This window comes from Varroa destructor, unplaced genomic scaffold, assembly GCF_002443255.2.
Source record: "Varroa destructor unplaced genomic scaffold, Vdes_3.0 BEIS01000007.1, whole genome shotgun sequence".
NCBI lineage: Eukaryota > Metazoa > Arthropoda > Arachnida > Mesostigmata > Varroidae > Varroa > Varroa destructor.
In genome coordinates this window covers 277,627-304,051 of record NW_019211460.1, presented here as the reverse complement: position 1 = coordinate 304,051, position 26,425 = coordinate 277,627, and the positions used below count along the sequence as shown (strand labels likewise).

Sequence of the window (26,425 nt, the reverse complement as noted above, 5' to 3'; positions counted from 1 at the left end):
GTATGAAAGTTATTTAACTACATCGTATGTATTTAGACGCACGCGTTTTATAGGGCTATTAATTATTAACTGGAAACTGAATGGAAAATATATAAAACAGCGTATATAAAACCATAAGCATGAATGGTCTGGCATGCTTTGTCAAAAATCCTTTTGAAAGCAATACGTCAATAATTTATTTATCATAAACGATATAAGACATGGTATAGCTTCCTTAGATTTTGAGAGAAGCTAAGCGTTATACTATTTTGTGCTATCTATCTAATAGATAGATCTAGATAATGGATACATCGGCCTGCCATTAAGTCACATGGTGAATGATGGTGAAATAGCCATCTCACATTCAATGGTATTTTAAACCATTGTAGTACACAGCAGACTCCTATATGTATATATTGCACCACGAAACTTACCATTAGCTAAAGGCGATGACGGAGTTTTCTTTTATAGCGCTAAGTTATTCAGGCTACGTGCAGGATTGGTCGAACCAGCACGGCGGTAATTTCACTAAGCAATAGAGCAAAGTTACACACATAGGTCTCATACAACAATATAGCGATCGATATCAATCAACAACCAGGTTATCAACGACACCCTGCCACCAGTAAAGAGGTAGGACTTATGTCATGAGGTTCTGACTACGCAGCAAAGCCATCTGAGCTTCCACGAAGCCAGAAGTCCTCTTCCGTTGTCCTGGCCAAAAACAATGATGACACGGTGCGATTCTGATTGGACTGACTAACTCAAACTAAATGCTATCACGAAACAGAGCATGTAATCGCTGCTGCCCATTGATAACCCTTGCTCCCGTATTTATTGCTTCAGTACATTGGAACTTCTCCATGAGTGCTGTCTACAACCGGAGAACAAGGAACAAATTGCGTTATGTACGCAACGGGGTCTACCAGTTCAAGCAGATGCTGATCGGTTCCATGAATGCATCCACGATATTTTAGATACTGAAGCACGAAGTCATTTAACCCGTGGTTCTTTTTTGCTTGGGCTTCCACCGACTGCGTCACCCGCATGTCGCTCTTTGAGATAGTACTGACAGTTATCTCGCAAATTTGACTCGAGCCTAGTTGCCCACTTCATTTATCCATAAATTGATCAGTCCTTCGACACTTCGGGTTCGACAATTTGCTTGTGTCTTGCTGCACAAATGCGACTGAATCCCACGCCATTTCGTTCTTTTTTTCAGAAGGTGTGTGCGTGATCTTGTGTATGGATGTCGGGCCTCGATTTCTCTTTATTTGCTATAGTAGTGTAGGACCTTCACCAGGATATTTTCACTGCGATATTCACAAAGAGCTATAGTTACTGCGATAATTGACATTTCAGTGCGAATTTAGTCGTTTCCTTGTTGTTCGTTGTTTCCAGAGTTAACTTGTTAAGTTTGTGATAGGCAAGTATAAAACTTAACTGTCTATTTTTAGCAGGCTTAAACCAACCATCAGCTCACTATTCTAACGGTTGGAGCCTTACTCCGTCTACTGTAATAAATCTTTATTTTAAGAGACGTATTAATAACGACATTTAACCAGCAGGACACTGTACTCGCACCACATCGTGAAGGACAACTACCTCAAACACAAAATAGATTTTATACTCAAAATGCTAAATATGAAACGTAAGTGGAAAAAATCATGTTTTATGCTCCTTTACCGGATTATTCACTAGCTCCACATTGTTTAGCGCTTGCGGAATATATAATGGGAAATAAATTTCCTTCTTCTTCTTGAAAAACCACAGTGGCAACGAGACATTTATACGAAAAGAACATCTAGTGGATGGTGCGTTTTGTAGCAGCAGCGAGTGATGACAATTTTTTTTCATTTTTGATATCAGCTCAAGGTACCCTTTAGTTAGCTTAGCGGGGGAAGAGGCGCATTTTATTTTATCTCATTAGGTTTATGCAGTAGTAGGACAATTAGGGTTAGTAGAGATCATATCAACTAAGTGTGTATTCTTTCTGGTTTACGCAGCACTACTTGCCAGTCGGGTTCTCCATTAACTAGTACTATGGGCTCGTGTGAGTTACCGGAATAATTGCCAGAAGTCGTACTCATCGGTTAAGATTTGGTACTAGTTGTTACATAGAGTTTTTGCTTAACAAATATTACAATAACTAATCTGGATAAGCCTTGTTAATCCATTACTTCTTATGTACATTCTCTAGAAAGTGTGTACTAATCGGAATTTGTCGCTGATAACAGGTTTCGGTTATATCAGATTACTTTTCATTGTTGAAAATAGGGAAGAGAACCGCTGCACTGCCGCTACTGCAGTTATCAAAGGGGCACACGGGTTGCTAACATACGCGTTACTGAGTACGATTCATCACAAGACTAAGTGTCAGTCCCTGTGTCAACGAGTTTGTTCAGATTCTAAAGGGTCCGAGGTTACTAGAAAACTGCGGTCAAACCAAGCTGTGATTTCGCTTGATAAGCATATTAATGGTCCAAATATATATATATATATATAGATGTGAACATGCTTTGAAAATCCTACGGAACGTAAAGTACAATTTACTAATTCGTTGTCATGTTTGAAGTTGTCTGCGACCGATATTCACTGAAGATAGAGCTATCCTTCAAAACGATGCCGTTGTATGAAGAATTTCTAAGGTTGCAAATCGGTGAATATCGACATAGACATAACAGCTGTAAACCTCCTGGTTGAAGGCTTGCGAGCGTTTTTCCGTCGTTGAGCTGTTGAGTATGTCAAGTAATGGAATCTTGTAAATTGGGAGTGAACTGACATCGCAAACAATCCACTAGTTAATATGACATTTCTTGACACAATATGCGATCGAAGTGTATGTAGATGAATTCCAGATGTGAATATGTTTTTTTGAGTATTATTGAAAACTTGGATGTTAACGTGTACTTCTGTGTGGTATGTGTTTTCGTATTAAACAAACGATGTTCGTAAAGTGTTTGTAGTAAATCTTCATCTATTACTTTGGTTGGTTGCATGAAAATTCAGTCGCGTACAGCCTATTGTGTTTTTGTTCTCAAGAGTGTGATTTTCTTTGCTTAAGGCTGATAGCCAAGCTAATCTGCTATTGGGTCAAGAAATCTGTTCTAGTTTCCACTTCTCCACAGCCCGCAAAAAATTTGCTGTTCTAAACTAGGTCCGGTCTTTTATTCAGCTATTCATGTATTCTGCCTTCAGACTGTTATGTAGTCACAATCATGTAACTGTCATTGAGAAAAATATGGACACCTAGTTTTGAAGCCAGTTTGGTCTATAGTTATGGTTTGATCTTTGTTGGTTATTTTGTCTCGACGTAGCATTTCTGGTTGCCGTTATCAATCCGCGACAGATGATTGCATCAAGTCAGTACAGAAGCAACCTGACTGTGTGGAGACCACTACCACACATTATGCTACAGCCGTATTTATATAGATCACCTAGTAGTGGCAGACAATAAATCATACTGGTAGCAATATAGAAATCACAACGAGAACAAAACGCGGCCTGGAAACCATTATTGATTTGCTGTCTTTTTGATTCACAGATAAGATGAGAGTCCGTAGTATCCGATACAGTTGTAAATCGACGTTTACGGCCCCAAACTAGCGAAAGCAAGAATTCTACATACTCCCTCCTTCCGTCCCGTAAAACACCCGTATTTACGACTAAGATGTTATACCGATTTTAAGATTCGTCTGTCCTCGAACTTTATATTGGAGTATTCTTACGTTTGAGGTAAAGTTTTTGTATACGCAGTAAGAATAATTATTCTTAGTACGACATCTTGGAAATTTACCGACACAGGAATTGAATAAAGTAATCGGACATTTAATTGTACACGAGGTGTGTCTGCTCGCTGATATAATTCTTGTGAGTGAGGTGTAAATATTTCATAAGGATTTTATTACGAGGCTTTCTCAGTAGACGAATATTAACCTAAGATATAAGGATAATACGCGTTTGCTTTTTTGTGCGTATTTGTATGTCTGTGTATGTCTTCTTGCATGAAGTGGCCACCCGGGCAGCACGTACTGATTGAAACCAGAAATAGATTGTCTATGAAACGATGATTTCTAAAATGATTGTATCTTTACGCGTAACTTATGTAACTTTGCGGTGAGAACGGATATAACTTAAGAATTGTTTCAAAATAAAACTGTTCGCTCCGTGTTAAAAACTAAAGCTGCTCGACTTGATAATAAGTCAACTGAAAAAGTATTTTCCACGTATTTAACGCTCCTAACTAGTTTTTTCGTGACGGCTGATACAGTACTTTTTTCGCCTAGTCTACATGATTTAAAATTATTTTTAAGAGGTCCGCATATGGCCCAAATATTCAAAGGCAAAACATATTCTTCGATTTCTTAGGGCTGCCAAAAGTAGGTGTCAAGCACGCTTGTGTATTGGTGGGTTGTTTGCTTTAAGTTGTAATACATTGATTCTAAAATACTGGGTTTTAGTTAGTCTAGTCTCCAACAGATTAGGTTGTCTTTTCATGCGTTTGAAATGCGGAAAATTAAACGCTATGATAAAATAGTGCATTTGTTAAATATAAGTTAAGCACATTACGAATTAAGGCTCAATGAGAGTTATGTATCGTAACGACGGCCCTTTTATTGTAACTGGAAACTGTGTCCTTTGGCTATGTTGGCTTTACCGACAAAAATTCAGTATCATTATTAACTATTATTCCCCCGCGTATTACTATAGTAGATCCAATCCAAATACGTTTACAACCGAAGAGGCAGTACATTGATCACGACAGAAGATTGTATTGTCCATTTTGAGTCTTTTGAGCCAGTTGCAGCAAACTGTAGTCTTGCGATGAGGAAAATGAATCAAGTGCAGATAAGTACACGGACGAGGGTGTTTTTGACCTGTTTGTGGAAATCTGTATAGTGCAGTTGTAAGGCTGCACTAAAGGGGATGAGTTCAACTTTACCAGGTAATGTAATGCGCTTGAGAACGTACTTAGTCTCTCGTACATCGGTACATTGATTTACATTCGTAAACATTTTACAGTGCTCTGGTCTGGAGTTAAGCTAGCATACAGAACCTTAGGGCTATTTCTTTGTATTTGAAGTTTCTTTTTATTCTCCATTGCCCTAAGAACAAGTACTAACAATGTCAATATAAAGCGAATAAAGGTTTGAACTGTGAATATTTGGCATTAGAATTACAGGAAGTATTTTGAAGAATTACTTATAACCGGACGAATATTCTTTCACTACCTATTTTTTAGAACATAACTACTAATTATATTTGTACTCAATTACATGAACAGCAAATTTCTTAGTTTTTTGAGCGCTTTTATATAGATCTATTGTAGTGGTTATAAATTTCTCTGTCTCAAATATTCGTGATGTAGATATTACTGGACAGACCCGTTGGATTTGTCTCGCACTCACTTGATCATTAATTAATTTATCTCTCTGCCTCGCAAAAACGTAATAGCATAATGACATGTTGATACAATTAACACACGGCTCTTTTCGTCGTGTTTGGTATTGTTACACTGTATATGTTATAAATTCAACTGACATAGTATATGATAGTTTGAATCCCGGTCCTCGGATCCGCAGACTTTGCTTACCGCATGTTTCGCCGTTAGTTTGTTTTAATAATCTGAATTGTTAATGTTGTACACCTAACCTAACGTTAAGAATATCTTAGGTACACGCCGACAGTTATCCCGTTACGCCAAGCAAAATAGTCGTCGAATACGAGACAATATAAATACAGCTTTTCACGTCATCTTTGTTTCTAGCTTTATTTATTCCAGTGGATATGTTTCGATAAAATATAGGCTAAGCTGTTTCGCCAGAAGTGTGCTGAATGTGTTTAGCTTTCTTTTCGAGGGAAAGGAATACCTTTTAATCGAGTCATTGCACAAGCAGACTACCCCCTAAAATAAAGCCTGAAGCTTAAAAACATCCAAAGCGATTTGGATCGATTAGAAAGACAGTTAGTTTTAGCAGTATTCTAGGTAACGTACTCAAGACGAGTGATAGCTATGTAACCTACGATTTTTTAAAGACGCAAAGCAAATAATAGCACTCAACTAGTTTGGTAGTAGTTTATTAAGTAGTCACCCGTTTGTAATATGTTTAATTTTATGGCAGATGTTTAATTTATGGTACAACTTCTTATTGCAGGGCCTCTTACAGGTGCAAAAAGTATAGACTTTAATAACATAGAGATTTTTCTACTTGAAAAAAATGTTTGGAATCGTAAGTAGTTAGCTTCTATTTCCGAATTATAGGTGAAAAATCGATGAATTACTTTTTTTTCACAGAGTTCTCACGTGTCAACGGCCTCGATCGCGATCCTGCTTGCAACACGTTTGAAGGATCTGCACACATTAGCGGCGCTGGTCGGTAACCGTTTTGGCGAGCGTTGCCGCTCGCCAGCGCATCTTTAAGCATACGTATCACATCGACGATGACGGCCACTGTAGACTTCCGGCGTTCGGACCACGAGCGGGAAGTTGCTCCTGCCGCACGTGGACGCGACGAATCACTCTGTCTCTCAGAACTCATGGACGAAATTCTCGAAAACGATGCGGGCATCCTTGACCAGGCGAACGACTTCATGCATTTACTTCCAGGCGTTGACGATATGGGAAATATGGCCAGCTTCCATCTCGACCCATTTTCTGTTTTCGAAGAAGAAGACATTGAGCCAGTGGTGGGTTCTTTCATAATTGCCCATTCGCATGCTTTGGGCATAGATTGTCGGGGAGGACGTTGCCTTTGGACAGACGCGTTTATTTTTACAAAAAGGGAAATGCGGTAAAATTATTGAAAAATAATAATAAACAAAAGCGTCTGAACAACGAGAATACTAATCAAGAAGTTGTAAGTGTGCTTGATTAATTGAGATGGTGAATCTAGCATTTGTACGCAAGTTCGATACACGGAGACGTTCATTAACAAAGTAGAGCTCGTGTTACACCAACAAGACTGTAGTCTCCATGAATGGGCGCTAGTGCCCTGAAAAAAGTTTACGCTTCCGGGAAAACTGGAAAAAATCTATCTTGCTATATTCTCAATGATGATTCTCGACTAGCGAAAGGATTCTGTATTGTTCTTTCTTTTCTTATCGTTTATTAGACTTCTTGACCTCAATCTCAGCTAGGCGGTCCATTGAGCCGATGTGCGCAACACATGAGAAAAATTTATGCTCTATGCATATGGGCATTGAAGAGCGCATAGTTATATGCATTGTTCTGGTTCAGTATGTACATTTCTGGTACAAACGTGCCTTGGAGAAGGCGATTATCCTATGCATGAGAAATCGCGAAATACTTGCCTAGCGATTACTACACTAGCGATATGTCGATTCTGTCCTCACGGAAACTGTGACGACAGAGATGTACAATGCCATTACAACATCACTGGGTGAATCTCGAGGTTCGCGTCCCTCCGTCGTACCTCTCTGATCTGATGATATGACACGATCTCGAAGTGGCCTCAGCGAGTCGGAAGAACTATTGTGTGCTACGCAGGGGCGGTTGGCTATTGGGTGCCTGTAAACTTGCTCGACTTGGCACAACAAAGATCACTGAGGGTCATTGACGGCATAATAAAGATCACCGAGGGTCATTGACGGCATAATAAAGATCACTGAGGGTCATTAACGGCATAGTAAAGATCACTGAGGGTCATTGATGGCATAGTAAAGATCACTGAGGTTCATTGATGTTGAGGTGGCAAACCAAGCGAGTTCTTTCCGGGAAATCAAGCAGGGTACCACGTTTGCTTTAAACAAAGGAAAACCAAGTACCAATGTATTTGGCGAGCGGCATGATCATGGTATGGGCAAAGATCAATTTCACGCGCACTTCGGTCCGTTAAGATAACAGTGTTTCAAAAGGGCCACCTATGTTTGTTTTTAGTTTTGCTTCATGCACGGGGTAAGCAACACTAACTTACGTGGAATCGAGACTAATCTAGTAATTTAATGTTCCGACTAATCTCATTAAACTTGAAAATGGCGCTCGTCTCAAGTAATTTCCAACGTTGCTCCCGACTGTTTCTTGAATTTTAAGTTCTTTCGTGTCACCACCAGTGCGTTGCGGGGTATGAAGATTGCTTTTGTCGATTATTCAAAAGAAATTATTGAATATGCTATCTTATGGTCTCGCAGTTTGCTTCGCTTGGCGATGACTCATCGCAAACACGTGAGGATCTTGTTGATATTGAATCCGTGGACTCATTAGAGGAACCTACCGCTGCAAGTGGATGCGTCTCGAATCCAGGTAACGAAAACGAATATTTCGAAGTCCGCAGCGGTTGCGCGCGCACAATGGGAGTATTGCCACATCATTACGGCAAGATGAAGTTGCGTCTTAGGGACGATGCAGAAGTAGCTACACTTAAACGAAAAAAAAGAAATCGAATCGTCAGTGACGACGAAAGTAGTCGTTTGAAACACTCAGGTAAGAAGGAGTGATATACAACTTATGCTTTTTGACAGTCCGTATTAATAGCCAATTGCGGCAATTTAATTGCGTCCCACTCACTCGAATCACAGTTTTAACCTGTTCGTTATTATTAAATTTTAACAGCTTATTAACAAATGAAGTTATTTGAATACATTATGCGATACAATAAAAATAGACAATGCTCCTTGGATCTGTTATTGATCTTGCTGAGTTAGTCAACTATAACCGTATCTACAGTGTCATTTGTTATTATTTTGCAGTGCTAATGGAACCGGAAGGTGCGTCCTTTCTACAATTGTCCCCTGTTCAATCGGGCAATTCCACAATAACAGAACTTCCTGCATTTCTATCTAGTGGTGCCCATAGCACTGACGAAAAGCAAGCGAAAAAAAGCAGCCGGAAGTCGTTACACAAACGAAACCGTACCCGGCGAATATTGGATACGCCACCCTCATCTCCTATCAAGTGGCAAGGTGCCCATGCAGCAACTTCACTTTTAGATATTTCACCGCAACTTGGAAAAACTCCAGTTAAGATGTACCCAAGTTGCGCTGACAGTGCGGCTAGCAACAACAGCCAATTTACTAATATCGGATCTCCCAAAAGCGTGGACAGAAATAACACTAGTAAGACCAACAACATCAGCAGCAGCGACAACAAAAATAAGAATGACAACAATACCAAAAGTAATAACAACAATGAGAATTCAAACTCAATTAGTTGTAGCAATCGGGATGGTGGAAAAAAAAAGAAGTCGCACAGCATTCCGCCTGCACTATCCGATAGCAACACCAATAGCTCGTTAACTTGCACTAAAGTGTCTTCGGTAAGTCGTAATAAAGTTCAAAATTTCGGGCTTACAAGCAAACGTTCAACTTTGTTTCACATGGAAGGTTTCTAATTTCATTTTTCAAGATTTTCATATTCTTACTTAAAGATCGCAACAAACGCTATAATGTCGTACGCATTCAATTACATCGGTTAATGCCAAATGTGTTCTCAATCGACGCCTGTAATTTTCAGCTATCTCCCACAGAATCGGCGCCAAAACTCCGCCTCGATGGTCTACTAGTCTCGCCTTACCGCGAGACAACATCAAAGCAAAAGGTCGTGCCGCGTTCTCTGGTCGAAAAGCTCAAGGCTGCCGCGCAGAAGGCGTCGGCGCGACAATCTATCTTGCTGCAGGTGCCCACTTCAAAAGCCGCCGAAATTTCTCTCGTAGCCCTTGATCATGACTATTGTTTCCAGAAGAAAGCCGCCCAAGCAGATCAGGACAATCTGGAACCGGAGCCGATGGATGTTGAAAGTGACGAAGAGCAAAGCCCGGTCCGTATCGAAGTGTTGCCTGATCTCAGCTTAGCTAAACGCCAGAGAAGAGATGAGACCCAGTCGATGGCTGTCAATGGTAGTTTGGAACAAGAGCAAGAGCAACCGTGTAAACAGGAACCTGCTGAAGTGGCCCTGCAACAGCCCACGCCTCGCAGTCTCCTTAAGGTCAATCAGCATATGCCAACCGCTGTGCAGATGGTAACATTACAGCAGTCCGATCAGACTCCGGGGGAAGTTATGATACCTGCGCAATCAGAAGATGGATCTATGGTGTTGGCCAGTAATCAGGGGATTTGGACGATTGACGATGGCATGGCATTCGTCAGTCACGGTGTAAATCATAACGAACAGCTTGTTAATTTTGTGAAAGAAGAAGAAGTTATGGCGACAGCATTAAGTGAAGGTGGTTCATCGGATTCTAGTGTGGAGAGCCTTTATCGTGAGAGAAAAAGTCATGAAGGGAATGAAGCTGCATTAGTTAACGAGATAATTGAAGATGATCATGAAGGTCCACAGTGGAACGATGAGAAAGCTCGCGGCCTCAATAAGTCCTTGCGACGAGACCCCAACAACAATCGAAATGGCAATTCGGGATCGGATGCCTGTTCCTACCGTAGGCGTCGCCGCAGGAGTGGGTCAGCTACCAGCAACTCCTCTTTTACCTCATCGGATAGCGCTAGAAGCCGTAGCAGGAGCATTGAAGACTGCTGCGGATGCAGCGGCTCTGCTGGGAATAGCAGACAGCGCGGCGATCAATCTTACCGAAAGAGGAGTTTATCAAGAGATGGCTGTCGTCGTTGCAGGTGTCCATCACCAGATTACACTGTTGGTGGGTGTTTGCAAAAATTTTGGACGGCAAACCTTAGTTTCATTTAACGCCATATATATATTATTCTCACGAGTAATAAATGCGCGTTTTTCATTTTAAATTTAGGTTCTCATGCACATCGACAACGTAGTCTGGAAGTCAATGAGCGAGAGGCGTACGCAACAGCCGTTTGGGAGAACCGTAATACAAACACTCAGCGTCCACCTTTGCAACCGAAGAGGGAACGGAAAAATATCTGGTGTATGGATGCGCCCCGTCAATCTGCAGAGCCATCAGCGCCATATCAAAAGCGGTCTCAGACGTTGACAGCAATGCAGGAAGCACTCGAGAAGATTCGCAAAGGTGGCGACAGAAAAATTATTTATGTCGGTTAGTAGATCTCATGAAGTGAATTTCACTTTGTTGCTTCATTTACTGTACATCCTTGTGCACTACACGCTACTGCATAGCAATGTTCCTCTTCGTTTTAGTAATCATTAATGACTTGGTTTCAACTTATTGGTTTATGTAACATAAAAATATGAGCTCTCCTTATATCAGTATATAAGTTACATACTTTTTCCGACTTCACTGTCAAAGTCACTTGCTTAAGTGCTCAACCTGGTTCTAATTCAGTTGTTTCGATATCGTCCTAAAATTTCAGGCAAAATTCCTGAAGGAACAACACGTGTCCAAGTTCGTGAATGGTTTTCTCGGTTTGGAAAAATCGCGGAAGTTTCTCTTCACTTCAGGGACGCTGGAGAAAACTATGGCTTCGTTACTTTCGAGCGCGCAAAGGATGCTTACCAGGCTGTCGAACGAGGTAATGACGACCCGGAACTGCCAAAGTTTCAGCTCTGCTTTGGCGGTCGTCGACAGTTTTGTGGACAACAGTGGTCTGATTTGGACAGCCAGCCGGAAAAAGACTACCTGCGCGATGCTAAAGGAGAATTGGTAAAGAAAGACGACGATTTCGACAGCCTATTAAAATCTCTCAAAGGTGCTCCGCTATCAGGGGCCAGAAGAAAGTGTGGCAGATAGCTTAACCATAGACGAAACGTGACAATTTACATACACAAACATGAAAACAAAGAACCACAAATATGGAAAAGCCTGCGTATATCCGTTTAGGTTAGCACAATAACAGACAGAAATTATCCCTGCCAGCGTCTAACGATTATCGATAAAATAATGCACAAATCACTTCAATTCTAGAAAATGGTGGTGCTTGACCTGTTCCCTTATTAAGTCAATGAGGAAGAACAAATATGCATATAACGTTACCTCATTGGGGCATGTCGTTGTGGAAATGTTTTGTATTTTCGTTTGGCCGATCTGTGGATTGTCATACCGAGAAAAATATTTCTATAAATAGTAATAATAAAAATATATTATAGAAAAAAAAAAGATTAAGTGGATTTACAGAGCAGAAGAGGCATTTAACGAAGCTTCGATCGATGCCAGAGAAACAAATATTTAGGCTAACACGAAAAAGGTTCTATTAGATTCCTTGGGAAGCTTATTTTACATGGGGCTTGTTGACGGTTGGTCGCCATTTGTTACTACTGTGCGAAACCGTAAAGTTGAATGCAGTCGCATGTGCTACATAGACAGCATAACGTTACAACAAGTTAATTTGATTCACATCCACCAATCTTAAACCTCAAGATAGATTTGACGAGCCGCTAATTAAGAACTTCTCTTGGGTTTATTGCGCATCTAGGCGCGTGCTCAAATGCGAAGTATGAGGTTGCTAAAACCATTTTCGCTTCATTTACCTTTGTTACAATTAAAGCAATATAAAGACGACAATCCTGCACTAGCAAACGTCATACGTTGTTATGACTGATATCATATCTATTGTTATCGAGATCTCCAATGAGGTAACCATTAGAAATACAGAAATTTTGCACAAAGCGTGGCAGTATCTGTAAGTAACTGTTAATGCGACACCCCAATATTTGTTTTTCAACCAACGGCAAGCAAATACACGGTATAGATCAAAAACTTGAGTGAAAAAAACATCTAAGATCAACATCCCAGACTATAGTTATTACTATTGCTATTACTATTCTTTGTATTCCGGTTTCGAGACAATCAATGGTGCCATGCGTCGTGTAGATATTAGTGTTGCCAAGAGTAAATCAAATACTTGCGTCCCTTATATACTTGTAAGTTGTCAACTTAATGTGTTGCTATAAACAGCATAAAATCTCCCATAGGTACACTAGCAAGGCAACGATATTAATCATATAACGATCATACAACGCTGAACTAGAAGAGATTCAAAGCGGCACATAACAAAAAGTATTTTATCATAATGATTAAAGCTACTAATTTAGCCTTTTTCATGCTGTTGGGCGGTCACTCATTATATATACATATATATCACATTAGTAGATACATTATTACATAGAAATGTTGTTGATACTGTTAATTGTACTTGATTGATTGATGATGATGACCAGTATAAGGACAGGTGTTTAAAAAAATCTACTTTTTTGACAATGCGCATCACGACCACGTGAAGGTCGAGAGTGAGGGAAGTATCAATAGTGGAGGTTGAGCGTTTAATACCTATTATTAGTGCATTAAGCGCACATCCGATTTCGTTATCGTCTCGGATTGATCCGAGGGCGAAAGAGGGAGGAACATAGAAGAGCGATGCAAATAACTATTTAGGCGTAAACAAACTGGGTCATCGACGATTCTTCCGTCGTTGAATTAATATATATGGAATTAGCGGAACAATCAAACGTGCATGCAAGCATATCGATTGGTTTAGCCTTTAAATCTGAAGGTTAGGATAGAGTAAAAAGCTATTGCTAGGATACGGGCAGCCCAATATTTAATTAGTCAACTCGTATAAGGTGTAAGTTCACGGATGGCGTTGGGTTTGTTAACACAAAGTATTATCAAGATGCAATACAGGTAGGTGTACGACAGGTGGTGCGTCCAAGCCAATCTACTTTTACCATAAAACGTTGGTTATAGTTAGTTAAGCTTTACATGAATACGAGATATTTTCTGCCAAATTTCGAAACCCAGATGCTTCAAAATTAATCGTTGAGAGGCGGCTATCGCGAACAGCAAAAAAGCAGCTACTTTAGAGAGACCTAAACTGTAGAAGTATGGGAGGTAATTGATCGTGGACAGTTAAGGGAAGCTTGCTAAAAAGTTGCTAAATGACGCGATGGTCGCCAAAAGCCAACTTTCAGAAAGTCAATTATCCGGCATGTGCTTTTCTGCCACTTAATTAACCACTGTCATGGTTAAGAAAAATTATATATGTACGTATATTTGATATGGTATACGTTGTGCGACGAGTGAGTTATTCACCCTACTGTTGCCGCAAGTGTGAACTTGAATAACAACGGTTTCTGTGCGTGAACGTGTGCCTGCGGGCGTGGATACATGTGTAAAGCGACAAGGCATATAAATACGATACGAAAATTCAATGGTTGTTAGCATCGATAAGTTGGTGTATATGTAACGGTGATTGTAAGTCAGCGAGAGAGAGAGAAAGAGAGAAAGATACTTCGAATGTGAGTAGCTCAAACGAATTTAAAAAATTATTTATTTTCTATTTGTTTACAGGACTTTAAAGTGTGCCAGAAAAATGAGGTATACCGATCGGTGACAATTTACTGTTTTTATTGAGCATACGAAGATAGATAGAAGCAGGAAACAGGGAATGACTAGTATACGAGATGAGTCATGTCGATTAATATTATGTTGAAATAGATCTTTTGAAGTATAACGAAGTCTACACCAGACAAAATTCCTTATTTTTATATGGAAACATATAAAAAACAAATCTGGATTTACTAGGAACGCTGTGCTTTCAGATTGTTGCACGTCGGTTCTATTTGTCTTTGTAAAAAAGTATGATGAAATTCAGGAATTTTGCAATATTCTTAAGGGGCAATGGGTATTTAGTAGATAAATATTTGGTTCCTTAAGTTCACTGCTTGGTACTTCTGCCCTGTTGGAGTTGAAATTTAGTAAGCGATTTATCTGGCGGCGGTCATTAAATGTACGATAACGTGTATTTATCCGATCCTAATTTTTGCCTACCTAGAGGCTGCGTGGTAGGTTTAGAGATTAATTATGATGTCCTACAGCATATGCGGTCATAAAAATATCTTTTTTTTCCTTTTTTTCGCTATATTTTGTTCTGGCATCCTCATCAGTCATTTTATACGTCTTTGTGAATTATCCAATAATAATAATAATAATAATAATAATAATATAGTGAATAAAGCCAGAACCAAGAAGTGTGATTTCAGGTTAATTAAAATGCAATTGAATGTGAAATGGTATTCTTGCTAGTATTTTTGCTTCAGATATAGCGATAACAGTGTGTGTAATGTATATCTTTGTTTATATGATCCATCGAGCGAATGGACTGAAAACAATGGAAAACGTAGCAGACAAGGAATGTAATGAAGTGCATTTCAATCAATCTTGCGTTTTTTTTCTTGGAGTTAAGTTAGGTAGAGCAGCTTCTTTATGCGCAACTTGACGCGACCACCACTAAATTAGATCATATATTTTTCAAAGAATGTAGTAGTTGAACAGACTTATGATGAACTGGGACATTGTATGCATACGAGGGAATGAGTTCGTAGCTAAACCTTTCGTTCTGTCTGAAGAATATGAGGTCTCTGTCAGCAGATCAATGTGCACCTGCTCTAAAATTAGGGAGATACTAAGGCTTTATAAGTGTAGAATAAGGTTAAAAATAAAGAATAAATATATGGAGTCTGAAGGATGATCTAGCAAAACAGCTTGAATGTCCTATTTTATGCCTTGAGTACATAAGATTATACAGGAAGAAAACCTGCAATCGATTGCGCAGGAATGTTTTTCTCTGAAAATTCCAAATCCGACAATAATAACGATATTATGTAATGGATATATCTAATCCCTTCAAAATACGGCTCATGTGCTTATTTGTTACATCCCATTAGGTGATATGACGGAAACATTGGTTCTGACTACAATCAATGTGGCTAACTGTTTATCAGTCCTTGGCTTTATTCTGTGCTCTTCTTTGTGAATTTAATAGGCTCACTTTTTCCCATTAAATCTGACGGTACGGTACGTTACCGTATAGTGGTGTATCTAAATTCCGACCATTAGTCACAGAAGGCTATGAGAATTCTAGCAAGTTCTTATACATGGCGAATTATTCCTAACAATCACCCATGCTAGTTCTGCCTAATACGCCGCAAACATTCGACGAATTATTTTGCACTCACCGTTCTTGTGCATGCGCGGCGTTATATGCAGTTTAGATCTACACAACTAAAAGATGTGGGTACCGTAATGTAGAACTTGTCCTACTTTCCTTGCCTTACTTACTACCAATGCCAGAAAACTTCCAAGAGTTCCACCTACGACTAGTCAAGGGATTTTCTGAAGCAGATAACGTAGCAGCTGTCCTCTCATTGCCTGTAAGGTTAGCTCAGAGCAGGCACATGTAGGAACCTTCTGCGTAGATTAAAATTCAAGTTCCATGAAGATACATACATTATAATGCTATGCCAGATATGCTTATTTTTCTAGTTTAGCCATTGTAGTCCATTGGAAACAAAGAGCTTTCTAGGGTTGACTCAGAGATTTCAAATGCACTCTGTTGCCATGGTAACATCAAAGACTGCTACATACTCTAAGAATATACCATAGGGCGGTTGATGGAGAACGCCGGACACTGCAGACAATTCTAGGACCGGTCGTATTCTGCCATTCTAGAAGCTGGACCACGAGCATAGGAACTGAACTCGGTCTGTCTCTATCTCAGGCTAGATCTGATAGACTAACTCGACCAGGACAAGCGGAGCGAAGCACGTCCGGATAAAGAGAAACGATAAGCAAACGCTAGTAAGGAAACCCTTGTGCATTCATCTAACAGTGCAGCGTCTCTGAACATTGAGAAGAAGGGCCTCTCTTGCTCAGGGATAGTTAAGTTTTTTCGCTTGAAGCACACACGGACATTCATAAGTATGGGCTCACGCACTAAAACTGCGATAGATGCTCGCTTGCTCGCTCGCTCACTCACTCACTCCCTCCCACTCCCTCCCTCTCTCTCTCTCCCTCCCTCCCTCTCCCTCTCCCTCCCTCCCATATGCATCCACAGAGACATGCTCTTTCAGAGAGAAAGGAGGCGAAGCAAATGCTGCAGAATGGGACAGAAGTTGAATACTGCTTCAGAACCATTATAGCGAAAAGCGGGTCATTCTCAAAATGCGCAACAACGGACAGTTCACAATCAGACCTCGGTAACCGGAGTTTCTAAAAATGTGTGTGTGTGTGTTACCATGAAGGTCGATAACATGAGTTGGTCAGTTGATTACTAAGTTGAGCTAGCTGTTCTACTTAGGTGCTTTAGGCAAAGCCACGTTTTCAATATACGAGTTGCACAAATGAAATCTGGTCAGGCCAATGGTTATGTCAACATTTTCTTTCTTTTTTCTTACCCGCAGAGTTTGCTAGAGTATCACGCATGTGAATAAATTCTAACCTGCAGAAAGGCTTCTCCGTTCAGAACTTGCTTGTTATTTAAAGTTTTGTTACACTGAATATGCCAATAACGAATTTTCGAAATAATTCTGGAGTTATCCTTATTCGCGATTATTCTGTCTTCCAGACTATAACTTGTAAATCAGTCTTGAATTTCTTCCTTTTAATTTCGAAAATGTTAGAAAATTGTTATAACTGTTTTGTATGAAGAAAACATTTTGGTGGTGATTATCTGATGTTTAAAATTTCGAACTCGTGAATACGGCCAATCGGTAAAATGTCTAGAACCTCTATTATAATAACATTTCAGCGCCAGAAGCAAGTGACTACAGCTATTTTTGTGAACCTCTGCTTCACTTGAACACGTTTATACTTCACTTGAGCGTTTGTGCTTTCGGTAGGGTCGAGCAAGTCCTCTCAGGTAACCTGATTTTGATCTATCGCAGCTACTAATTGCATTTATAACAGCAGCAGAATACGATCGCCGAATAATAAGGTGTTTGAGACATTCAGGTTCAAAACACGTCTTGTTGTACCGTGGCTATAAAGTATCTTCGCGATGACTAATTTGATCTCGTGCTACTGTCGAGACAGATTGCATTTTTAGGGGAATTGCGGACGGATTCAAATAAAGTGTACATCAGAAAACTACTTCAAGTTGACTAATCGTCATAGAAATTATCTATAGTTCCTTATACCATTCGTTTTTACTCATCGCTTATTTTCAGCTATTCATTTCTCCTCGCCACCATAGCGGAATATCAGCGGAGCCTGAAAAATAAACGAATGGTAGGCAGCTGTTTTTTATGCCTTACTCTTGCAGTTCTTTGCACCATTAGAGACATGAGATCACTAGTCAGCAATCTGATTCTGAAGCGGATTTAAGCGTCATCTCCCGCCACCTGGAGGGCCTGGCCTTTGTAGGTTGTCTCAAGTGGAGAATATCATCGTCTCAGGCCTTATCTTAGACAGCCGGTTGTTGTTATTAATCTGTTCGAGCACACAGGCAAAACCCAAGAGGCCGTCATTTGCTAACGCTCTCGAAAAACCCTTCGCCTATCGGACGCCTGTACATCGACAATGCTTGCGCTGTTGGTCCTACATTCGAAGCAGGCCAACCTTAATGTAGATGCATCTATGTGTACCACTGTCATCCACGAAGCAGCTAGCCCAACACATATCCGGCCCGAGAAGCACTTCGTGCTTTGTATCCCGCTGATTCGACGCAAGCACGCAGAAGAGCCGCTCATGTCCACAGGCAACAAGCTTCAATATTGTACAAAGGCCAGAGGATGGTAATTAGTAAACACGCAGCGTCATTCGTGCTCAACTAGCTCTAAGCCTCTTTTCCTCAATTCGATGAAGATTGACTTCGGTCGACAGACCAAAGTTGGTTAGGAAATTTAATTGTCGTTACAGGTTTTCGTCCGCAATTAAATTCAGAAACAAAGCCGACAAATCGCGATTAGGTTGCGGCTTTCTCTCGATCCCGTGCAGAAAACTAAAAGGTACAGAACAATGGGCTGCTTGCTACCTGCAATATTTTCTATATAGGGCTCACTCGCTATATATATGCATAGCTAATCAGCCAAGGCTACACTTACTACCCGGTTGGTGACGAAGTCCTGCGATGAAAGAAACGACAAAACAAGCAAACAATTTATAAATGTCTGTAAAAGACCCAAATAGTCCCTTGAATTAAACTAGAAGTGCAAACATATTCGAGAATTTTGATCTCTGCTTAAGTGTCCGTCCAATTCAGCATATTCCTATTTCGCTAAACGCTCGGCGCATCCAAGTTTTTGCTAGCATTTTGGGCAGTAGAAGGTGGAATGGCTCCGTCGCAACTGTTTTTCCATTTAGCTAATAATTTTTCCGGCCGGCTATTTTGCACAAATCATTCTCACACTATTTTGGTCCGTTACGATGGTTAACCTTCAACGACGACTACACGCGTTCAGCTAATGGTTTGCAAGGATGTTTCAGTGTTTCTACAGTAATCCTGTACTTCCTATATGTGAGTTGAAGCGCATATATATATTCGAGTAGGAAATTTATATATGGAAGCACAGGATGGGAAGTTGTCATTTTTTGCCAAAATTCGAATCCGATCTATGCTAAAATGGCGGGCAATTTTTGAAAATGTAGGTCATTAGATACGAATTGCTTTGTTGATTTTGCTAGCGGCCTGATGTTTGCACGTCTCCTTTTTAATGTTAGGGTTCGAATCAACCGCAGCCGAAGCTATTGACTGTTGTCGGTAGAACAAGCGACTCGAGTTAGCGGGAAGACCCGATAATCGACAAAAGATTTGTATAATAAACTACTGTAGATTACCGACGTATGGAACATCTAAATCACGAAAGTAATTATTACGAAAAATGAACAGAGCTAAGGGAATTACTGAAATTAGGTGATGCTCCAACTGGATAAGGAGACAAATGCATAAATAGAGCGAATACAGAAATACAGCAGTTTAAGTTGTAAAATTGGCAAGCGATCATCCAAAAAGAAGATAGATCTTCTTTTGATTTGAGCGTTAACAGCAGATTTCGGTTCCTTTTGGATTACATGGGAAAATACATGCACGATGGTGCTATATAAAAGCCAGTGAAGCATTGGCGTTTGAGTGTGTTAACGACATCTCGGAATAGGCCAATATGCGGTGCCGTTAACGAACCACACATTGATCAAAAGATGACAGACATCAAGTTATCTATCTAAGTAGTATAAGTAATATGTGTATATATATAAATTACGATAAAATTAGCTGGCTTAGAGTTGAGACCAGGTTAAACCCCAGCTCATCCCGCGTGGGTTGGGTGCGCACCATTGAAGTGTGACGCCTATGGCGCTGCGTTGGTTGACTGGTGGGGGTTGACAGAGCTTCGGAAACTTCTGGTAACGTAGTTAGGCACGCAGATCTAAACGCGGTTATTTTTTGAGCACTATGTGGGAGTGGGAGCTGCCTTGACGTTTCGGACTAGCAGTCACTATATGGGGCAAGGAAAGAAAATAATGGCACTATGTTTTCAAGCAGGTTGTTTAGTATTGGACGTCACCGTTTGCATATTTATCATAGGTCAGGTAGCCAAACATGCGGACGCAGATATGATGCACAAGCACGCCAAGTATAATGATAGAAACCTGCTCATTGTATTGGCAACGGAGACCCGATAATTTAGCTAGTAAATCATCTGACTACTCAAAGTATATTGCGGTTAATACGGATGGTAAACACGTGGGATATTGCCTAAGGCACCTGCAGTCACTAGTAAAACGTATTTGAACGTATTGCAACAAGCAGCAATGTACGATTTGAAAAAAACGTATACAGGCGCCTTTCGAATTATGTAATATACTATACGTATATTTGAATAGATAATAACCTTGTTCAAAAAAAAAAATTCCGCGCCTAGAAGTTAAGCGAGAAGCTAAGCTTTTTAGAGCTAGTCATAGGCTATGTCTATTACCCATGTGTAGCATATCTATTAAAGAAGAATTTCTTTGTGTTCTGTTGCCTTTTAGGTATGGCGACCAGTTTAGATTACGATATAGAAAATTAAGCATTTTTCTCTATATACGGAACGGCTGTGTAACATATCATCCATAGTATATAAACTTCAGAATTTGTCAATCGCTAGTAGCTCTCTTCAAACGCTGACGACCATCGGATCAGTTCCGTACTACGTTTGAACTGGCAAACAGTGTGCTACATTTAGTTTATGAAGTATTGACAGCAGCAGAAGCAGTAGCAGCAGTCCGTATGACAGTCACAGAACCGCTGCTGCTGCTGCTGCTGGCTACGAATTATAGAAAGGCCTCCCAAAGTGGGAGGAGATGCAGCTTCTGGTTTCTTTCATTTACTTTGACTATGTGTTCAGACTGTGTTTGTTGTCCTACTTGATCCTACCGCGACTACTAGCAGCATTACTATTACTTCGACTACTACTAGCCTGTGCTCTCTGTCGATGGTTCTCCCTTGCTGCTGCCTATTCGGCTTTGGCTTCGTATCGGGCCTGTCGAAAGAGACCAGCAGTTCAAGTAAGCGAGGCGAGATCCGACATCTTGCGATGCTGCTAGGTAGACGCCCAGCCCCAGCGGGACTCCATCGCGCGTTAGCCGCCGAGGTCTGCGGTAGTCACGAAGGCCCTTCAGATAGTTGGTGCTGCTGACAGCAGCGTCAGTTTGAGTTGGCTGAGTTCTGCCGGGTCCCTTCTTGAATCGAGAGTTACCGAGCGGCAGAGACTCAGTCGTCGATTACGAGCTGTCGACTATCCGCTACAGAGCTGAATAGCACGATGTATCGGAGTGTGTGTTCGACGAAGCTCTGAAGCAACGAGACGAGCCGAACGAACGAACAAACGAACCGCACATCGAATTGACATATGCGCCTTCTCTTTCTCTCGGATTCGGAGCTGTATTGCGATAGCCGGACTTCTCTTGCTTGGTGTTCCCCAAAGGCATCGGCAAAATAGGAGGGGGCTCCCCTACCCCGATAGGTACGATGCCAAAAACTCCGGAGATACATACCAGTTATTGGATCTGGTCAAAACCAAGACTCAGTCAAGTAAGCGCTGGATGTGTCTTGTATTTGCTCGTACCGAAACATTGACGCGAACTAGATATAGGAAGAGATCCAAGTTCTACTATTGTTGCTACGTTTCTTGCACCATCGCTAACGTTCTTGCAGAAGTGAGGGGTTTTACCCAACAGCTTCGGATGTTTTCGTCTGTTTCGGGTAATTTTTTCTGCTTTCGAAGGAGGAGGCTACGCCTGCTGTCGCCCAGCGGCATAATCATTTCTTCGACTGCCTCCTGCACGCTGAATCAAAACGGCCGCATCTAGATAGACACTCATACATATGTCTTCCCGTGATCGGCCTCGATAGCTGGCCTGTCATGTCGGCTCTCAAAACACATTATAATTCCGATATAAATAGTTTTAGACGATATTAATACATAAGAGAAAATAGAACAGCTTCCAAATTAATAGGGATTTAACTTAAAACTTTGTGTTATATGTACTATTTTTTGTTTCTTCGTACGCTTATTGCGCCACACGTGCAACAGTATTATCTTTTTCGGTGTTCTTTTTTTAATTAATCATTTGCTGATGCCGTATTCTATATTATATTCTGTTGGCAAGCAACTCTATAATCGCTCTACGAGTTTGTTATTGTTATTTTACTTGAGCTCGAAAAATTGTATGTCAAAGTCAGGCTCCGAAGTAGATATACCATCCTTCGATTATTACTGAAACACAGCAAAATACTTAAGGTAGGAACAGTAACAACTTGAGACAACGAATGATTAGAAAACGTGATTAAAAAGTGAAGTGGCTAAGCGAAGTTGAATGAAAACAAGAAAAATCACAAAGAATTAGAGCAGACAATATAGATTAAAAGAAATAGAATAGATTCAAGTTAAGAGTAAAAAATTCAAATCGTGTTTTAAAATATTGAAAGAGATATTAGTTTTTTGTTCGTTGTAGTGAACTTGGATAACTTCCCTAATGGTTCTTTAGTGACTTTTAGGATCATTCCTCGTTTTCGATATGCCATATTATATTCTTATTTGAGGCAGGTTTACAGTTGTTTAAACTGAGAAGGTTTTAGGCATCAAAAAAAATCGGCCACGAGAAAATTTTTGCCAGTAAACCTACTTTTACCGATTTGTTTGGCCGCGTTCAACAGATTAGATGTACAAGAGGTGGTGATAGTGCTGTTTAATGCTAATAACTCGATAAAAATAATAATAATTTACGAAAAAAACTCTTCTCATGCGAAAAAAATTTCCTTACTGTTAAATCTACAACTTAATGCTAAGCACTATGTCTTCTGTGGATCAGAATGACTTGTTTTTTTTTATCCAGTCGATACCGGCATCTCTAGCTCAGTCGTTCACATTTGTGCCGTCATTCTCCTTCTGCATCCACATCACAACCCATTGCCTATGGCCACACCGTGATTCATTTATTGTTTTTATTTTATTGTTAGTATTTATGTAAATAACTTAATGCACCTCGGCATTGGCACTACATGCTCTCGTTCTATTACAGCCCTCGTACGTGTATTACTAAATAGTAGCGCTATTTATAAAACCAACCCCATCGAGCTATTAGACAACATAAAACATCATGTCCTGGCACTACTACGTATTTATACACTTAGCAGACATACATTTGTTCTTAACTTTCTTCAGACGACAGATTTAGCACAAACCACTCACGCCTTTGGGGTAAGGGGAAAAGACCGAGCGAAACATTGCAAAAAAGACTTCAGAGTGATGGATGGGGTACTTTAGTAAAAAAAAACCTGTCTAACCTTTTTGTCTGCCTGTGTAGTTTGGTCACACACGGCGCATAGCTACGGTTGAGATGATGAAGAGTGGGGCTGGGGTATTGCTGGCTACTAGCTAGGTTCTAAGTTGGAGATTACTAATACTTCCGCAGTGTAGAACAACGATAAACTTCTGTGGTGGTTGCATCCGATTAATCTTTGCTCTTCACATATTTATAAAGGTAAAAATCTGTAGCTACTTTTTTAGTGCTCTATTTTAAAGCAAATGTATTACATTGTAGAAGATAGGACAGCGTATTTTCTTGATTATGACTCCGCAAGTTATAGTAGCTGCATCGTTTGTGTACCGAGATAGCTTTCAAAGCTACATTAAATATGTTTACAGACGGCATTACTTAAACGACTGTCAATTTTAATATAAAATTTTAACTTTTATTAGACACTTTGTTCAACTTTAAATTTAGCTCCGATTTGAAACTACTTAAAATTGATTGTTTGTCTTTCGCTGTGTGCTGTGACTGCAGGTCCTGCCAACCTACCAGTTTACATTGGGATAAATTACGTAGAATTCTGTGAAGCTTGGATCATTCGACAAAACTTGAATAATGGCACTAGCACCTGATATATAAAATGGTTACATAAATTCACTGTTCTAAACCACACTTGAATCATCATTGAGCATATAAAAAAAAAACATCAGGTATGTATAAATATACGTTATTGGAATTGATACCGCAAGTTACTCAAGGAAGTTGTTTAAACCGCAACCTCTCGAAACGCTAAAACCATTCGGCCTCTGAAAACATAATTTTTCAACCCATAACCCTTAGCACCAGTTAGCGTCAGTTAAGATCGTACTCATTTCCCAGCAAAGAACTATACTCCGATCTTCCATGTCGTTGAGACAGACACATGGTCAGTACATTAGTCCAGCATTATAGCGACCTGTCTGTAACAGGCCGTGAGCCCTTCATCACTATGGACTTTAAGGGCTTTACTTAGTCGTTCAGACTCTAAAATCCAGCTGAAATTCTCCCTTCACCCATTTCCTGGGTCTCCGGACATTCGATAGAAGCGACGGTGCGCCTATTAAGGGTCACTTTAACCACGAATGGCGGGAATTGTAAGTCTGTGAAAAGTCTGCCTGTGCATTCCACTCAATCGACAATATTTGGTGCGTGCGTTTTCTAAGACCACACTATGATACGCGGCGACGTAAAAGTAATGAGTTGATCAACTTAAGATTAAAAATCCGTTTTTCAGGTAGATCTTTTGAAAATAGGAGATATTTTCAAAAAATAGAGATAGGAGGTATTACTTTTCCATCGGAATTTGGACAACTTTTTTTGACCTGAGTCTCTAAACACTGCACTCTAAAGCTGTAAAATTCTAAATCACAATTTTTTTTTGTTAGGGTATAGTGACTACCACTGCCATAGTTTCATAGAATAGGATGAATCGCTCTGTCCTACCAGAACTGAATGTGGGTTAGCTACCTTGACTCTGAAACTTTCCGAACCTAATCTTAACGTAATCCATTTCTATTCTATAGTACGATAAGCTAATTAGTCATCCGAGTCGGTGCAGGCCGGCGTTTGGCCAGCTTAATACTCGGTCCGATAATAATCCGTCTGCTCGTGCAACGGTATCGCATGTTGTGCGAATCGCTGTCATGTCCTTATCGTCCAGTATTATACGGACCAGTGGCCGTGACGGAAGTCAAGTCAACTCGGACCGTCAAGCCGCGTACGCTTCGGGAATAATTTACCAAGTACCAGTAACTTTCGGCCCCACACTACCTATGGTCACACAGCCATGCAGTAGTCAACTTTCCATCAACTGTCGCACTTTCAACTATGTACCACCACGAGGGATGGCGAAACGGATGGTGGGGGGTGTTGCGGAATGTTAGACCGGCTCTAACTAACACATAAACACTACAATGGAAAGTTGACTTCTTCAGCGCATTTCTCATCTTTTACTGACCTTATTATCTATAGCACAAAATGAATGTTTGAGTATGAGTGGATATCCAGATATTCATGCATTGGACATGACGCCAATCGATGCGTGCGCATATTTTCCACGAGGTCAAATATTTGATAAGGTTCAAAAGACGTAACTACTAGTAACCAAGTGCCCATGATGGCTTAATGCGTAACGTATTTGTAGAGACACTTTATGATGTAGGTTCGAACCTAAGCTTAGACAGGGTCCGTTTCGTGTTGAAAGGCAGGCATGTGACGGAATGGCTAGCGGCGACATCGGACGTAAAACTCGTAAAATATAGTGGCAAAACAATCAGCAGCCGTGTTAGGCTGCTTCCAAAGAACTATAGAAGCGTGCGTCATGTGGACGAATGCTTGACTATTGGAGTACCAATGGGTGTAGGGAATTGTGCAGATTAGCTTATGCATACTTGACAGGCAAAGGCTTACGATACACTAAATAATATATAGATATTATTCAATATCTGGTATAGAGCTAGCGAAAACCCATTGGGCATTTATATTGTGTAATATGCCTGGCTGTCGATACTAGCTTCGTGTTCCTGTTAACCTGCTGTTCCCTAGATTTAAGGGACGTCAACGCTAATGGAAGCAATGAATGGGCCGTGTGCATGTGCCATAGAAGTTTCGTTTTTTTTTTTTGGGATGTAATTTTCATTTTAGGCATGTAGGATTTTCTAGAAAAATGCATCTAGGATAAGCGTACAGTTCCTGCCAAGGGAACGAACCTCGTACTTTTTCAAAAACTGAAACTTCTCAACGCGAAGTTACTAAAAGACGTAATTCTGCTAAGGATAACATTATAACTGCCTTGCTTTATCGAAGGAGAACCGAAAATTAATGAAAGACAAAAGTTACACACAAATTTATACACTTTGTTGTTAAGCAAATGCTTTCCTATGGAAGTGTCATTCAACCAGTTTTTCCAGGTTTTATCTTTCACGAACCGTGGATAAAAATTAGTACCTTACCTGGTCTCAAGGCTTAGATGGTTTAGTTAGATCCCTCGATGCCTTCGACCTCGGTAT

At 40.3% G+C, this 26,425-nt stretch overlaps 1 protein-coding gene across 4 annotated transcripts in view; it reads left to right on the top strand.

Annotated features, from left to right (window-relative positions):
* Positions 1–6,420: 6,420 nt before the first annotated feature.
* srl (PGC-1 family member spargel) overlaps positions 6,421–26,425 on the top strand; it is a 40,436-nt gene continuing 20,431 nt past the window's right edge. For 2 of the 4 annotated variants that reach the window (XM_086974363.1, XM_086974366.1), the window contains exons 1-6: positions 6,421–6,666; positions 8,128–8,419; positions 8,686–9,251; positions 9,449–10,583; positions 10,689–10,952; positions 11,227–11,516. In XM_086974363.1, coding sequence (XP_086830489.1) covers positions 6,421–6,666; positions 8,128–8,419; positions 8,686–9,251; positions 9,449–10,583; positions 10,689–10,952; positions 11,227–11,516 — 2,793 coding nt within the window. Of the gene's footprint in view, positions 6,667–8,127; positions 8,420–8,685; positions 9,252–9,448; positions 10,584–10,688; positions 10,953–11,226; positions 15,028–23,912; positions 24,049–26,425 lie in introns of those variants that run through there. The other 2 variants (XM_086974364.1, XM_022814315.2) reach the window with 2 other exon arrangements.